We start from the raw sequence: 18,175 nt of genomic DNA, 5'->3' as shown, positions 1-18,175 counted from the left end.
GATGGCTCAGCGGGTAAGACCACTGACTACTCTTCAGAAGGTCCTGAGTTCAAATCCCAGCAACCACATGGTGGCTCACAACCACTAGTAATGAGATCTGATGCCCTGGTGTGTCTGAAGACAGCAACAATGTACTTATTTATAATGATAAATAAATCTTTGGGACTGAGTGAGCAGGGTTGACTGGAGTGAGCAGAGATCCTAAATTCAATTCCCAACAATCACATGAAGGCTCACAACCACCTGTACAGCTATTCATATACATAAAATAAATAAATAAATAAATAAATCTTTTTTTTTTTTAAGGGGATCTGAGGAGCTTACTCAGCACTGAGGGGCACTGGCTGCCCTTGCAGAGGTCTGTGGTGCTTCCTGACTGTCTCTAACTCCAGTTCTAGGGATCTGAAGATGTTTTTGGCCTCTCTGGACACCTGGCATTTATGCAGTACACATATACACACAGAGGCAAACACAGACATACACATAAGAAATAAAAATTAAATATGTAAAAATGTATTTTAAGCAAAATGGCCAACTGGTGACATTATGCAGCCAGCCTGGTGGCCAGGGGGGAGAGTGAGGGTGAGGCCCATGGCAGGGCCAGGCCCAGAGTCGAAATTCGAGATGTTGATTTGTGAATGAATGAGTGAGTAAATGAATGCATTGAAGACTTTATCAGAGCTTTCTAGTCACAACATTCTCTTAAATCTGCACCGTCTGAGTCCAACCAATGTTTTAAGTGAATCATGGTCTTAATTGAATTGTTCAGACGGTTCCTGAAAGAACATTTTCTAATTTAATTTTCATGGCTAAATAATTAAGATTGGGCATTAATCCCCATGACTTCCTGGAGTCACGGGGATATTCAGGGACTTGGAGAGAACATGGCTAAAACATGCATAGCGAACACCACCCAGGCCTGAGGAAGAGAGTAAGTATGAAGTAAGATGTCTTACGAGCTGCCTGGTATGTGTGTATGCTGGCACACCAGGTCATCACTGACAATTCTGCCGTGGTGACCAGCGGTCAGAGGGGTTCTGCAGCTACGTAGCTTATGCAGTGTGGTGGCCTGGAGCTCTGAATTTCCATGTACAGTGGAACACCTTCATTTTTTAATTTTTTTTGGTTTTTTTCAAGACAGGATTGCTCTGTGTAGCCCTGGCTGTCCTGGAACTCACTCTGTAAACCAGGCTGGCCTCCTTCACTCTTTACTCCAGGTCAAGAGCTGACTATAACTCAGCCAAATCTGGCCTGCGGCTGCCTTAAAACAGTTTTATTGCAATGTGGAGCCTCTGCTTTGTTTGCTAACATCTGTGGCAACTTTCCCCGCAGCAGAGGTAGTGAGTGGTTACAATCCTAGCTGAGTGACTTGCACTCTTAACACTTCCTACTGACCTTCCCGGGTTTTGAATGCCTGCCCACTCTGCACATTCCTGTGTTTACCTGTCCATGCCTTCTGGTCAGAGTGACAAGATGTATCACTTTTAATTCAGTCATTTTTCCCCTATCTAGACTCGGATTTCAGAACGTTATCAAACACCCCTCTCAAAGAAATAAAGTTGCGGAAAGAAAACGGTCTGGACACTAAAAATCATAAGCAACAGGACACTATTTAATGAGTTTTCTTTCTCTAGTTGCCAGAGGGACAAGTGACATGCCACCACCATGCCCAAATGTGCCAGATTCATTAATAATGCAGGCTCACGTACCCTCTTATAAGAAATCCGGAACTAACTGCTCTCAATTAATCCGCTCTGCTCTTTGATAGCTTATTTATCAGATTGGGAAAGATGGATTTAATAGCACTTGGTAGGAACAGCTTCCTTAATTGGAAACATCACAGCATTTAGCTCACTTTGTACTCTAGCAATTAAGAACAATTTGGAAAAGTGTTGTTGATTTTTTTTTTTTTTACACCATTGTCTCCTTGATTAGATTTCCGAAGCTCCAGACAAAACAAATGGCAATCCTGGTGAGGACTATTGGTACAAATAAGAGCCCAACAGCCAGATTACTTACCATGAGGAATGCGAGCCATCCCCATCCATTGCGCCAGGACCCCACTTTCATTTCCCCATCCTCTGCTCTTGTGTAAGTGAGTGGTAAGACCTCTTATGCCAGGCATTGTTCGGCGCCCACCTTTACACAATTATCTTTTCTCCAAATAAGCCAAATCAACAGGAGAAATTATTTTTCTTGATTAAGCACCCACATTTCTCTTGGGAAGGAACAAAACAAACGATTAATCTTTCCTTGTTTGTTCTCACAAGTCCCTGCCTCTTGGAACGCAGGCTATCCGGGTACCTGTGGCAGCCAGTCGGCAGCAATTAGGGCTGAGCAGAAAATGAATGGACTCAGGGCTGAGGGCCTAATCTGCTGAGAGACTGTGAGGGAGGGCAAGGTTACACCAGGAAAATTCCCTGTTGTCAGAACACAGTTCAAAATTACGACCTGGCTTCAGCATAATTAACCAGGCTTGGGAATTTATATGAACTAAGTAATTGGAAAGAATTAGCAAGAGATATGTACATTAATCTTTACCAGTTACCCAACGTTTAATGAAATTAAGGGTCTTGTGTTCATTCCTGCTGGCTTAGTATGCACACAGTCTATTGCATCTGTAGAACGAGGGCTGTGGGCCTCGTGAAGAGTACAGGAAAACAGACAAAAACATGAAGGAAGGAAGAATCAAACAAAACAAAAAATTATAAGGGTAAACTAGAAACAGCCCCAAACATCAGGCTCCTGAATTCTAATACATCTAGAGGACAGAATATTACGCAGTGGTTACTAAAACTGTTTTGCAAAGAATCTTTGGCTATTATGGTTCCATATTGATATATGTATGGCTGAAAATATATCAGAGTTTTTTCAAAATATTACAGAGAGAAAGGTGTGAGAAAAGATAGACTCTCTTCTGAGTTGAAAACTGTGGAAGCTAGATGATAGCACCTTGGAAATTTATATTATTTTATGCTTTTTTATATTAAAATTTTCATAATAAAAAGTTAAGACTTTAAAAAAAAGAAACTTGGCACAGAATAAATGTTTATGACATTTTTAGTTGGTAAAGGAGTTTATATATCATTATGGATAACATAATAAATACTTGAAAATATGAGTACCAGACATGGTAATACATTTGTATAATCTCAGAACTTGGTGGTGTGGGGCAGGAAGACCATTGCTGTCTGAAGCCAGCTGGGTCTGCATAGTGATCTGTAGGCTCATGCAAGATGAAGAAACCACAGCCCAGTTTGGAAGCTCTAAGGCATGGTTTCTTAGCCTTGCCACTAATGACATTTTGGACCAAATATCTGTGTATTGGTGGGTCTCTGTTTCGCCCTGTTAGATGCAGGGACCACCCCATTCCATTCCCAGTTCTGAAAATGGACTGCATCATCACATACTGTTACATGTTCCTGTACGGCAAAAACTGCTCCTGGTCCAGAACCACTGGACTAAGAAGATAACCACAGGAAGTTATGGATTCTTTGTCATGATAGCTTTCAAATATAAACACATATATATCCATATAGGCAGAAAAATAACAAAATATATGTTGTTAAAATATATTGATGTGTAAGAATTTATGTCTATGAGGGAAGTAGTTAAGTTGGGTTCTTTGGTTGATCTGGAATTGTCAAGCTAAAAGGAGCCTCAGCACAAGACCTAATTCTTTAGAACACACAGCTCTGTCCTGAAGAGATGACCCAGGGATTAAACACAGTGCTGTTCTTGCGGTAGAGTTTCATTCACAGCACCCAAGTTGGACATCTCACAACTGCCTGTATGTAACTCCAGTTCCTGGCTTGGTTAGGGTTTCTACTGCTGTGAAAAACACCACTACCTAAAACAACTTGGGGAAGAAAGGTTGATTCCAGCTTACAGTTGGAACCCATCATGAAAGGAAGTCAGGGAAGGAACCTGGAGGCAGGAACTGAAGCAGAAGCCATGGAGAGACCTTGCTTACTCAGCTGTGTGTTATAAAGAATTAGGTCTTGTGGTGAGGATCCTTTTAGCTTGACAATTCCAGATCAACCAAAGAGCCCAACTTAACTACTTCCCTCATAGACAGTTCACTCTAGGACCATGGGTCTAGGAATGGCACCACCCATAGTGGGCTGGAGCCCTCCACATCAACCATCAATCAAGAAAATTCCCCACATGCTTGCTCACAGTCCAATGTGATGGAGACATTTTCTCTTCCCATATGTTCCTAGCTTGTGTCAAGTTAGGGAGCGTGGCACCACCGCCACCAAAAACCAACCAACTAACTAACCAACCAATCAACCATTACCACTACCACTACCATTACCACCACCAACAATAATAACAGCAGCAGCAACAATGAAAAACACTAAAACAAACAAACAAGCCAGCACAGTATCCAACACCTTCTTCTGGCCTCAAGACACTCACACACGCACAAACCTACAAATAGATACACTGATACATACACACAACTAAAAATAAAAACAAATATTTTAAAACGTACATAACTCCATCTCACTAGCCTGACCAAATACTAACCCAAAGAAGCTCATGGATGATGTCCAGCCTCACTGAACAGCAAGCTGTGGTAAAAACAGGCATCGCAATCCAATGATACTCTGAAGATCCAACGCCCACAGAGATACAATGTTCACACAGGGCAGTGAGCATCTATTAGAAACCCATTTGCCTCCTAGCATACCTCTGTACACAAGGAAAAGGCCACATACACTCCTGCCTTCTCCTCGGATATGTGAAGTGACATCCCTACCGGCCTGTGCTGAGAAGGGACACTGAATGAGCTTTCCAGGAATGAGGATGGGCTGAGGCCTGTCACTGTATCTCCCACCAGCCTCTCTGTAGAAACCACCATGAGGCGACAGTGTTCTCACCAGCATAGCTAGTCCAGAGGACTGAACCTCAAATATCCATCCTAGAATTTTAAAAAAGCTCACTGCACAGTGGCAGGCTGATGGCCAACGTTTGATAATTCACAAGCTTAAAACTCCCCCAAGCTTTAAGAGCTGAGCCCCAAAATATGCGGGACCACGATTCACTGGACTTCATCTTTCCCCGCATCCGCTGTGCTCACACAAATCCCTCCACGAGATCATAAACATTCTTTGAGATTCCCAAAGCTTTTCAAGCTGCCATCCCCAACACCCTTCCAGTGGTCTCTCCCTCTGAAGGTTCTCTAGCCACAGTTGTGTGGGCTGGGCTATGCCAGGCTTGTCTGTCCAAGGTGGGCAAGAAGGCATTGTCTAACAGTTAAATAAACACCACCTCAGAGCCAAAGGTACAGTTCAGTGCCTGGCATGCGTGAAGACCTGGTCTCAGTATTGAGCAATTCACACAGGCATGCTTGCATGAATAAAGTTCCACTTGTATTGAAAGGCTGTTTATACTCTGTCTCTTTAAAAGTAATATATGTTGCTAGTTTTATAAAATTTAACTACTGTCACAAACTAAAAAATTCATCTTAAATGGCACACATATCATTTTGAGATCAAAGGAAATCATTGAAACAAAAATCCACGTATGAAATTAAACACCAAAGTTCCCTGTGGTTCATACGCAAACCTATCAAATACGAGAAGAACCAGTATATTTGGAAGAAATTAGGTCTAGCCTTTGTAAATTGTCTAGTGCAACACAAAAACACTATAGAACTATCATAAAATACCCACAGGTCTTCTTAAAGTTCACCTACCATGATGAAAATGAAAAATCAAAGACTTCTAAAGCATCATTTCCTTTTCATAATTTGTCCCACATTCCACCAATTTTGCTCAATTGCTTCTCTGCTAAATTCTACATCAGTAAGCAGCTAGGGCAAGGCTGTCTGAAAAGCCAACCACGGAAACAAGGTTACAGGATTCTTCCCAACACAAGAGAAGCGTGAATACACAACAGGATCTGAAAATACTTGCTAGCAATGATGGATTTAAGTTATTAACAGATCAAAAGGAGATGGATGGTGGTTTACTTTTCTTAATCTACATCATCATCTAGATCTATTTAAAGATACGTGGTGCACTAACAAACTTGGTTAAGGTTCCGATAAAATCAGTAAAAATAATCTGCCCTGTTACGCTGAGTCTGTATCGATCAATAAAATCACTTGTACAAGGAAGGCACTGTTAAGTACTGACAATCCCAGCCATTAATATTATTTAACACAGTGTTCACCATGTTAACCAGAACAAAGAGCAGTCTGTCTAGTGTTATATGCAGGGTCTCCATAGGCTCTGCACCTTCCCAGGCTTCTATGGTGGGTTTATGAAGTTCAGGCTACAGCTTCTCCTACCAACAAGACCCTTTCCTGCAATACATACATTTTAAAATAAGTTTTTTTTTTTTGTAGTGTGTGTATGATGTGAGGGAGGGGAGGGCATGTATGCCACAGCCTGCACATGGAGGTGAGGGGTCTATCTCGACAAGTCAGTTTATTCTTTCTACTTTTATTATGTGGGTTCTGGGAGGCAGACTTAGGTCACCAGGCAACCACTTCCTTGCTGGTGACGTTGTCTCATTCTCTGCTTCATCTTCGGCTTGAGAAAAACCCTTGGTGAGGACTGGACCTGACATTACAAATCACTGCTTGGTCTATGAATGAAGCCCAACATTCTAAGATGGGGAGCTGTGAAGGCTCGGGTAGTGACAGTGAGAGCCCAGCCCCTCCCCCCAACGACTCCCGACTCCCGAACCTATGCAGCCATCATTGGACTTCATCAGTGCCTTTACATTGTCAGGCATGGATTAAAAAAGCAAAACAAAACAAAACCCAAAAAACTTCAACTGATCCTCAGCTGGAGTTAGATGATCAAGTGAGAGATGTACATAAAAATATTTTATATAAGAAATTTACTAACTACCATGGATATCTGTGGGTTTAGGATTGGTGATAAATGAGAAAAGTTGAAATGTAAAACCAACTTCAAAATAATCATGTTTCTAGGCCTTAAATTAGAACCTGTTTTCAACTTTTGTAGCTTTAGATCCTTAAGATGCTAGCAGCTTATACACCGAGCTGTTTGGCATTTGGACAAAGTGAGCGGGGGTAGGGGTAGGATGGGGGACCTCTGCCCCGGAAGTGGATCATCAAAGTACCAATTCACCGTTTGGTTAGACCAAATCTGATATTCTTCACACTCTGGGACTTCCTCTGCAATTATCAGGAAGTTTACAAATAAAACTTAGGGTGCAGCACAAGACTTGGACAATCAAAAGAGCAGTCACTGCTAGCCCTACTTTTAAGACAATGGAAAAAAAAAAGGTGAAAATATATACCTAAAAATGGCTCAGTCGTAAAACTGGTATTTTTGGTCACGCATGAGCCAGATGTCAAGGGTTTGTGAGACGGGGATCGGCAGGAACAGTCTGCTGTGGAGGAAGCGGCCCGGGGTGTGTTTGTACGAGAGCAGAAACTGCTTGGCAAGTCTGCAAGCCAGAAAGCCCTGCAGGGAAAGAGGCAGGGCAGCAGGGAAACTCGCTGTCAGCTGCACGCCACACGCCTCTGAAGCAGATGGATGGCCTGATTCAGCGGTTTCATGACCCAACAGGTGACAACAGCAACCGTACAGTGGGAAGAGTGTTTGACTTAACGACCTCTGCGTAAAACCTTGATCCCAGCATTTTAGAAGTAGTATTTGCTGCTTAGTGGGGAAGGAGATTCGCTAGCCACAGGATCTTTTCCTTAGGATAGTTATGGAGCTTAGGCAAGAGAGAGGCAGAGGATGAAGCCAGGGATGCAGGCCTACTCTGGAACCACATGAGCATGCCTTCTCAAGCCCTCTGGATGAGTGACGGTCAACGTGGAAACTGTTAACTGTGAAATCTCCAACACTACGGCTAAAGGTAAGCTGTGTTTTAAACCTAAAGTTTAGATCCTGATGCAGCATCCTAAAGTATATTATTCAAGTTCTAAACTACATTATTCAAACTGGAAAACGGACGCAAGCACACAAGGCAAGATTCCACTTCCAACACAATTAACTATAGTACGTGGATTTTACAGACATCAACACATAAAAGAGGATAAAGTGTAGCAATAGAGTCTCATGCAAATCTCACTGCTATTTCCTCAGACATGGGATGGGATAAGAACTGTACCCAAGCTGTGCAAATACACAGCTAAGCCCAGAGAGTTTCTTTCTCTGTTCTAACTAGTCCTAGGCCTAGACCTGGAAGCTTCTAGTCTCTGTCAATCAAATATTCCAAGCTGACCGATTCAATCCAGTTCCTCTCAGCTTCTGACAGAATTGCTCTTGTTGGCCTCATAGTAACTTTGGCAATATGTTCTAATCTCCTGGCTTGCTCTGCCTTCACCTGTGTCTAGTTTATTCTCTGTGCAATCTGTCTCTGTAAAACTGTCCCAGTAACCTGCCTTACACACACACACACCACACTACCTCACTCCCCCAGTCACTCTGTACTTGTGTAGCCTCACAGAGAGGGTGTTGTTCTTGTGTGAGTCCTGTGTATCCCATCACTGACTCATTCTGCCAAATCTTTCTCTGATTCATCATCACTTTGCCCTTCAATTGGACATCATTTTCAAACTTGGCTACTTCCTTCTACAAACTAACCTGACCTTCATTGTTAAGGATTAAAAGTGTGTGTTAAGGGTGTGTCTGTAGTCCAGCAAGATCCTACGGCAATCCAGGGTGTGTCTGCATTCTGGCTAGATCATATAGATAGACCTAAAGATCTCTGGATATGATCCCTTGCCAGGGTAGCCCTATTGCTGGATTCAATTCTTACAGTAAGACTAAGGAACACCAAGATTAAAACAACATCCAGCTGGGTTTAGGGGCACATGTCTTTAATCTCAGCACTTGGGAGGCAGAGGCAGGCAAATCTCTAATTCATCAAAGCCAGCCTGGTCTACAGAGTGAGTTCCAGGACTGGCCTACATAGAGAAACCTGTCTTGAAAAATCAAATCAAATCAAACCAAACCAAACCAAACCAAAAACACCTAAAACACTACCCTAAATGAATCAGAGAAAACCATAGGCCAATCTCAAAAGGCATAGAATTAGCCAGTTCTGTTTGTAGACAAGCAAAGTACTTCAAGTAAAATATCTTGTTTAAGCTGGGCACAGGGGCACACACCGTTAACTTCAGCACTTCAGAGTGAATTTCAAGATAGCCTGGTCTACATAGTGTGTTCCAGTCCAGCCAAGGTTACCCAATGAGACTGTCTCAGGAAAAAAAAAAAAAAACCTGTTTAAATCAGTGTATACACACTATCAATTTAGTATCTTATTGATTAAAAATTATAGTTTATACTCTTTTTTATTAATAGTAAGGCTGTAGAAGAAGTGCAAATATAAATATTTATTTAAAAGTTCTGTAAATACAAATATTCATAGAACCCTCCAATCCAGTCTCACCATATGTAAGCACTCAGTAGTTACATAGAACCAGAAGCTACCACAATGTATACAAATGAGCTGCAGATGATTATGTAGATGAACTCAGAATAAAGAATTCATGGGGGAAAAGCCACATGGTATTCCTTGGGGCCATTCACTTAACCATGCATGCAGTATCTCAATTACTTAGTAAGAACACACATTACACCCCTTTGCGGAATAAAAACAGGCTCGCACTCCTGTACTTTTTATACTGTGTACCCATTTACTTGACCAATGTGTTACTTTATCCAGCTTTACACAGGACTAGGACCGGAAGGAGAGTGAGGAGAGGATTTTCTGAGTCATTGTTTTCCTTGGGATTACAAACCCAATCGTGAAGTCTGTGAAATCATGAAGGTTGCCTCCATTTCTTCAGTTGATTATTAACCATCAAAACATTTAAATTGTTATATTTTAACAGTGGGTAGGCCCGAGAAGATGGAGAAGCAAAGGGAGCTCTAGCCCACGGGTAGTGTGTGTCGGGATACAACCTTAGTTTCTGTAGATTAAAAAAACAAAACAGTTATGGAATCAAGTGTTGTGAGAGTTTCAATAGGAATGCCCCCCCCCCCCGCCATGTGCTTGAATGTCTGACCATAGGGAGTGGCACTGTTAGGAGGTGTGGCCTTGCTGGATTAGTGTGTCACTGTGGAGGTGGGTTTTGAGATCTCATGTGCTCAAGCTATGCCAGGTGTGCAACACAGTCTCTTACTGCCTGTGGATCAAGATGTGGAGCTCTCAGCTCCTTCCCCTGCCTGTGTACCACCATGCGTTCTGCCAAGCTGATAATGGACTATATTCCAAAAACTCTAAGCCAGCCCCAATTAACTGTTTTCTTTTATAAGAGTCGCTATGGTCACGGTGTCTCTTTATAGCCATAAAACCCCTGACTAAGATAAGCACCATATCAAAAAGGGAAACTAGCTAGTTCCCAAATTTCCAGAGGAAAAGAAAATCACAGGAACTCACCAATTACCAGGTACTGCCTGTGAGTTCCACACGCAGCACCATAGGATATAAAGACACACAAACATTATGATCCTATTAAACAGGAAGAGACGAGTCAAGGGGAACTTAGGAAATACTCAGAAATGAATGAAGATGATAACACAATGTATCAAGGCTCAGGAAACCGACACTCAGGGCACCATACGGAGTATAGCTTAAACACTTATCTGAAAAATCAAGAAAGACGTCAAGCCAACAACTTGACTGTATACAATTTAAGAAACCATTAAAGGGAGAACAGAGTATCCCAAAGCTAGGAGAAGGAAGGACCTCATAAAGACTGTCGACAGACAAACGGAATACAGAAAGAAAATAATAAAGAAAACTCAGTAATAGTCAGGTAAGATAATAATAATAATAATAATAAAGTATAGCAGGTAAAGGTGGTTACTGAAAAACCTGACAGCCATGATCCTACCCCCAAAATCCACATGTAAAAAGAGACAGTCACTCCCATAAGCTGTCTTCTGCCCTTCTATACGCATGCATGAATGTGTGCATGTGCACACCTGCACACACAAGTGCCCACACGCACACACACGTTTTTAAAATGTAAAAATAATTAAACAAAAGTAATACAAGTCTAGGATAGTATATTTTCTATCTCATGAAGAATTTTGAAACTTGTCAGAAAAACCCAAGGGAACAAACAAAACCCAAAGAAGGCGTGAGGAGATGACTCAGTGAGTAAGAGCACTCGCTGCCTGCAAGTGTGACACCCGGCTTGGATCTCGGAGCTCGTGTAACAGCTGGGCCTGTGGGTGTGTGTCTGCAACCCCAGCCTATGGTATGGAGGCAGAGGGAGCAGAAGCCTAGGGACGCTCTGGCAAGCAGCCAGCCTGGAGGCTTCAGTGCCACCGTCAAGGGAGACCCTGCCTCTAACAGGATGGGAAACAAGGACCAGGTCATCCTTTAACTTCCACGGGTGCACTGTGGCAAGCATGTGCCCTCTTCCATGCAAAGACACAAAAATAAACAGGGCTGGAGGGATGGCTCAGTAGTTAAGAGCACTGGCTGCTCTGCCAGAGGACCTAGGTTCAATTCTCAGTACCCACATGGTGGCTCACCATCATCTGTTTCTCCAGTTCCAAGGGATCTGATGCTCTCTTCTGGCCTCTGAAGGTACCAGACACACAGCCATACATGCTGCCAAAGCACCCAGGCACTAAAATTAATTAATTATTAGAAAACAGTTTTTTAAAAAAATCAACACGTATATTTCCATTTCCAACAAGACGGAGACATGTCTTCCCTTGTCTTTTCCCACTTAATTCAACCAAAAACTGTATATGAAACAAGTATAAGATTAGGAAAGGCTCAGGAAGTCACAGGGGTGGTGACTTCTAAAACACTGACTCTGAGGAATCCATGACACAGGATAAGTTTGATTTTTTTCATGTGTTCCCTATGGTCCCAAATACCCCAAATTTAAAGCCGAAAAGTCAGCAGCTAAGAAATTCAGGGGAAAAAAAAAGAAGGAAGGAAGAAAGAGGAAGAAAGAAAAAGGGGTAAAAAGGCCTACCCAAATCCATGTTCCCTGGCCAGTGCCACGATCAGTGTCACCGAGCCAGCCTTCCATGCTACTTCGATGTGCTATGCTCACTTGTTCCCCCGCTAAGATGTGACACTCTGAAAACAGAGTGGCTTGCTTGCTTCCTGCTCCTCCCTCTCTCATCCCTCCCTGCTTCCCTCCCCACTTCTCTCCTGGTTATTGCTGCATTCCTCAGGCTGATCGTGAACTCCCATGATGCTCCTGTCTCAGCCCCCTGAACAGGTGGGACTGCAGAGCAGCTGCTGGGGATGTTCACTGTAAAATGTCATCAATAAGCCCATCATGACATGTGCTGGAGGAAAGGTAACTGTGCTGCTTCCCTGCCAAAGTATTTTTAAATAAGCTACAATAGTTAAATCGATGCTGATGCTATTTCTAAGTTATGGTTTACAGACTACTATGCTGGTCAGTTTTGAATGAAGAAACAGCCAAAAAACTGATTGGCGTGGTTCTTCTGTGACTCTCATTTTCAAACTATTAGTGACCAGACAAAGAATGGAAAACAGTGAAAAAATACACACACATATTAAAAATCTTTTGGGATTTTTGATTAGCATCTCTTATCAAAATTAAGTTTGAAAAATGGATGACTATATATTTTTTAAGTTAGTCTCTTAAATATAGCTCCCAGAACACCCCATAAACCACTTTCAGGCTGAGGCAGAAGAGTGACTGGAATCCAGAAGTTCAACCCTAGCATGGGTGGATTCAAACCCTAGGGAGGCAGTTTCAAACAAAAAACAACCACCAACTCCCCATTAAGCCAGATGACTTAAAATAGAAGCAGTATTGACCAGGATTTTCAAGAACATGGTGGCAGAGGGATGCCTCAGTAGTTAAAAGCACTTCCTAGTCTTGCAGAGGACCTGGGATTGGTATCCAACACCCACATGAGAGCTCATAGCCAACTATAACTCCAGTTCCAGGAGATCAGTGCTCTTTTCTGGTCTCTGTGGGCTTGTGCATACGGCACACGTGTGGTGCACATAGATATGCCCAACCTCTCTCTCTCTCTCTCTCTCTCTCTCTCTCTCTCTCTCTCTCTCTCTCACACACACTCTCTCTCTCTCTCTCTCTCTCTCTCTCTCTGTGTGTCTCTCTCTTTCTCTCTCTCTCTCTCACACACACACACACACACTCTCTCTCTCTCACACACACACACACAGAAACTAAACAAACCAACCATTTATTCACCAATCAATTATTCAACCAACCCATTAGGGAAGAAGCAACCTGGTAAACTGTAATATTGATCACTATAAAGTCTTTTCTTGTACCGGCTGACATATTTATATAAAACTATCAAGGGTAGAAAGTTTTTCCTAATTTAGAAAATCATCAGTGTATATAAGAAGAGCCCATATTGGGCAAAAGGGAACATAAAATCCCAGCCAAGCCCAGTCCATTAACAAATGTACTTGGGAAGGCGACACGGTTTCAGAGCCCATTTGAGCTCAGTCCCTCCATGTCTAACTAAAACAGCAGCATGGGCTACCTCAGGTAATGTGTGAGGCTGCAATCACAGGAGCCCAGCTGACCTCCAGAAAAAGATGGGTTATTTGCCCTGAACTTTTCAAGAGACAGACTGCCACAGGGTGACTCTGAGCTTCTCTGACAGGCAGCAGATGAGCTGGAGTAGGTAGGTAGTCTAGGCCCTGTGGCCTTGGGAGCACGGCTTGAAGGCTTGGTCCTTGGTCAGGCCACGGGCCAGGTCAGTGCAGGGGTGGTGTCTGTTAGATGTGCTACTGGAAACTACTCCCTGGAGTTCAGACTGGTCGTGAGGCTGAATGGGGGTCCTCCTGGAGGTAAGGAGGCAGTGGGAGAAAGAAGAACACTCTCTACTTCATCCAAAGACATAAAAAGACCAAGAAGAAAGAGCTGGGCACAGCCGACGTTTCTGCCTTCGCTTCTGCCACTCATCACAGCCTCCCTCTCCGCCTAGCTCCCACTGCCAAAGACGAAAAGGCCCCCACTGAAGTCCTCTGGGCCTTCATGTCACTGAGTGACAACAAAGAGAATCTGAAACACGCGGCAGAAAGCTAACGCCCTCAGCCCTCAACCACATTTTGAAGCCCTGTTTCTGAGAATAGAAAGTTCTAAGCTCAATTTGAGCGTCAACGCAAGCTCCTCTCGTGCCAGATGACTTTATCCACATATTTACACGTGAAGCACAAACAACTTAAAATGTTTACGCTGAGAAGTAATGGAAGTCATGTGTCAAATACAATGGGGGTTGGGGGGGGGGCGGTGATGGGGGAAGAAAGCTCTCTTCAGAACCGAGAAGCCTGAAGATACACAATATCTGTGGGGAAATCTGGCCTGCAAATGAAAGCGTGCTGTTTACCTTTCCATTCTAATTACAGAGAGCACGCATTCTACCGGCTGCATACAACTTCTTAGTCTCTTTCTCTGGGTCTCTGGTTCCATGTTTGCTCTGAAGTATTGCCTGAAGCTATGGAATCCTGTTAGCTCCGTGCACGGGATCTCAGCGAAGGCCACACGGGTTCCTGGGATTTGAGATTCCAGTTTCTTTTAGGTGCTCACTCCCACAGAGACACGGTGAAGAATCCTTCCACCGAGCCCCATAGACGAAGGGCAAAACCCACAAGCAGCACCCTCCTTGAAACTTCTGTGGCTTCTGCCCAGTCCTCTTTGAACAGGGTAAAGAGGAGGACACAGGAGAACGTTGGGAACTGACACTGAGTCTTCCCTTCTGCTGAGGTGTCCTACACTCTATCACTGGCTATCAGCCACCAGAGACTGGCACAGACCCAGTCATCCAGCAGAGCTCTGAATGGAGACAGGCACACAGGCTTCACAGCACCTTGCTTCCCTTCCATGAAAGATCCACCCTGTGGTTAATGATGCTCGAAGGGGCCCCGAGGACAACGAAGAAAGAACATGGTCGTTCTGAGGCAGCTATGCTCACACCACAGATCGCTTCACGTGTGGGGCTAAGTGCAGAGCATGTCTGACCATTTAGGTCTGTCTGTCTCTGCACCTGCCCTGCCCTTCTATGCACTTAATGAGGGTGTCATAGAAGGGTCCCCTCAGACTTCAGGGTTTTGTGATGCTCAGAGAAGTGCACAGTGTCTTATCCTCTCCTTTGTCTTCTGTGTCTTGTGTGAGAGGAGACTTCCATCTCATCTCAGGTCTGCCTGTCCTGAGAGGTGACAGTAAAGAGCCCCCTGATGCACTCTGTCTGGATTTGACACTCTTTCAGGAGCAGTTTCTACAGAGCTTTGCTAGGGTTTTAGACGTGTGTTAGTCTGCACCACTGAGAAGCCATTTTCTCCCATGACTCCAACTGGCGCCCAAACGTCTAAAACCCAGGGGCTGAAAAAAACAGAATTATTTTATCTAAAACAAAGAATTTGTACAGCTGAATTTAAAAAAACAGGCAGATTGCTTCAACAGCATTCTTCTAATGATACCAAATCTGCACTCGCCCAACGCATAAGGAACTATAAACAGAATCCAAGAAAAGCTAAATGAACCAACCGATAGCCATATTTGTAACAGTCGAATAGCCTCTGTGTCCGAATCTCCTGTCAGGCAGTGTCTGGTGTCACACGCGTGTATTTGGAGCTAACAGAGTGAGATGGGCTGATTTACACTAAGGTTACACTCAGGATCTAAACATCTCTTACCTGTAAATACGTTTCCAGGCCTTGCCGCCGTTGTTCCAAGACTTTGGGGACCCAGTTCCTGACGTGTTTAGAAGGGATTTCTGGAGTCTTTATACATTTCTTAAGCTTCAAAGAAAGAAGGGAAAACATGTTTGTCAATTTATAAGGAGGTCGTTTGGAGGAAAGAAAAACAAGGAAAGTAAACCACAGGCAAAACAGGCTGAAAAGTTTTTCAAACATTTTTTTCACTTAGGTATCCTGATTTCTTAGGCTTTGGGACAAATGGGTTTTGTGTTTGGAAGTCATTATGATGTATATTTCAAATTTTAAATGATTTCTTTTCAGAAAAATTAGAAGTCTAGAACTTGAGCTAAAACAAAAGCAAAAGAAGATAGTTTCAACAATCATTTTATTCCATAGCACAATTGACACCCGTTTTTAATTTTGTTTTCTAACCAGATTAAGAACCACACCGAGAGGCTCTTGAAATCGCTGAAATAAAGGGAAATTTAAAACAGTCTAATCTTCCCAACAATCCAGACAAGCATCTGCAAACGCTGCCACGCAAACTGAAGGGCAGCTCTGAGTAAGGACTTCTAGGCAGTCCTTTTAAGGAGCAGCATTAAAAAAAGAAAAAGTTTCAGGGCTGGAGAGATGTCCCCATCATTAAGAGCACTAGCTGCTCTTCCAGAGGCCAGAGTTCTATTCCAGTACCCACATGGCAGTACACAACCATCTGAAACCCCAATTCCAGGAATCTAGATACCTTCTTTTGACCTCTTCCAGCATCAGGAACACACACATACACAGACATACATGAAGGCAAAACACTCAAACACATAAAATAAAATCTTATTTTTTTAAAAAAGCTATTCACAGTTAGAGCTGCTTTGGCATATGAAATAACATCTAACTTCAAGAAGTGCCAAGGCCTAAAACCTGGGAAGGCTTCCATATCCTGCAAAGGGGATTTTTCCAGTTTGGTGAAATTAGTGATTTAATAACAGAGAGATTGTCCTAGGTTATCTGGGCAGGTTCAAAGCAGTGATGAGGACCTTATAAGAGGGCAGAGGTTATAGGTTATAGGTTAAAAAGTATGAGGCATGGTGGCACATGCCCATAATCTCAGCGCTTAGTAGGTTCACGAAGGAAGATGACAATTTAGAGGGTACCCTGGGCTACAACGAGAGTGCTGTGTCAGCAAGAAATGTAACTAAGCAGCATATAGTTTGCTTAGCATACACAGTGCCTTAAGTTTAATCTCCAGAACCTAAAAATATAAAAGTAAATAAATTTTGCCATTAAAAAATCCCCAATAGGTGGCTAGCTTTCATTATAGCCTCAGCAGCCTCTAGAAGCCAAAAGAAATCTGCTTGTGACCTCTAGAGCTTTGAATGCATCCACTCAGGGCTTCTAGAGACTGCAATGAACCTGCCCAGGGCCTCTAAAAGGTCTGCAGCTCTGGTGACCAGCTCAGTTTAAGTCTAGTGACATTGATTTTGGACTTCAAGACCTCAAGCAGGATAAGAGAATAAATCTGTGCGGCTTTAAACTACTAAATGTATAGCACTTTGTCATAAGTAACCTCTATGAATGGAATAAACCCCAATGTCCTAACTGAAATCTTGAAGACCTACCTACATGGCTCCTTTACAAAACACGAGGAAAGAACATTTTCTAATCCATTAGAATGAGAAAATGTAGATTAAACCTGCAAAAACACAACAAAATTCCTTTGCACATTTAAGAAAATAATCACCCGTGACCACTCTAAGTTGAATCCTTATGGACACTAAGAGAAAGGAGCATTTCAAACGGCAGCAGCCCTTCAGGCTCCAGACATTGGGCTGAGCCCATGTGTGCCTCCTCCTCCCTCTATACAGACACAAGTAATTGCAAACTCCAATCTGCCCTTCCTTACCAACAGAAGTATTAGGCAAAAGGCACAGCCTCCTGAACATAGCTGCTTGGAAAATTGTAAGCCTGGCTGGAGCCTGGAGCCACTGGAGACCCCAGAGGTTCTACAGAGAAGATAGAACCCACATGGTAACACACAACCATCTGGAACCCCATTTCCAGGGTTTCAGATACCTTCTTCTGACCTCTTCCAGCATCAGGAACACATAAACATACAGACATACAGGTATACTATTCTCTTGCCAGTTAGAGAAAAGAAGTCCATCACTTCTCAATCTTTTGGCTAAGATCAAATGTAGAGAAAGGAGTTCCTAAGACATCAAAGGCCATGTAACAGTCACTGGCGCCTCCTCCGTGTTCCCTGGCACTAGAAACATACCTGCCCTCAACTGGACACCAACTGTCTTTGGGTTCTATTGCTGTGATAAAACACCATAACCAAAAGCAACTTGGGGAGGGAAGGGTTTATTTCTTCTCACAGCTTGCAGTTCATCACCACGGGAAGTTAGGGTGGGAACCTAGAGGCGGTAACTGATGCAGGGACCATGTAAAGATACCGCTTACTGGTTTGCTCCCCATGTATCGCTCAGCCTGCTTTCTTACATCATCTGAGACTACTTGCCCAGGAGTGTCACTACCCACAGTAAGATGGGCC

The 18,175-nt window shown here is 43.2% G+C and overlaps 1 protein-coding gene across 6 annotated transcripts in view; it reads right to left on the bottom strand.

Annotated features, from left to right (window-relative positions):
- The window catches only part of Snx24 (sorting nexin 24), a 142,325-nt gene that overhangs the window by 34,898 nt on the left and 89,252 nt on the right, over positions 1-18,175 (bottom strand). For all 6 annotated transcript variants that reach the window (XM_021150588.1, XM_029472100.1, XM_029472102.1 and 3 more), the window contains one exon: positions 15,625-15,729. In XM_021150588.1, the coding sequence (XP_021006247.1) occupies positions 15,625-15,729 (105 nt within the window). The remainder of the gene's footprint in view (positions 1-15,624; positions 15,730-18,175) is intronic.

The sequence above is a fragment of the Mus caroli genome, chromosome 18, assembly GCF_900094665.2.
Source record: "Mus caroli chromosome 18, CAROLI_EIJ_v1.1, whole genome shotgun sequence".
Lineage (NCBI taxonomy): Eukaryota > Metazoa > Chordata > Mammalia > Rodentia > Muridae > Mus > Mus caroli.
This window is presented reverse-complemented; position numbering and strand designations above follow the sequence as displayed.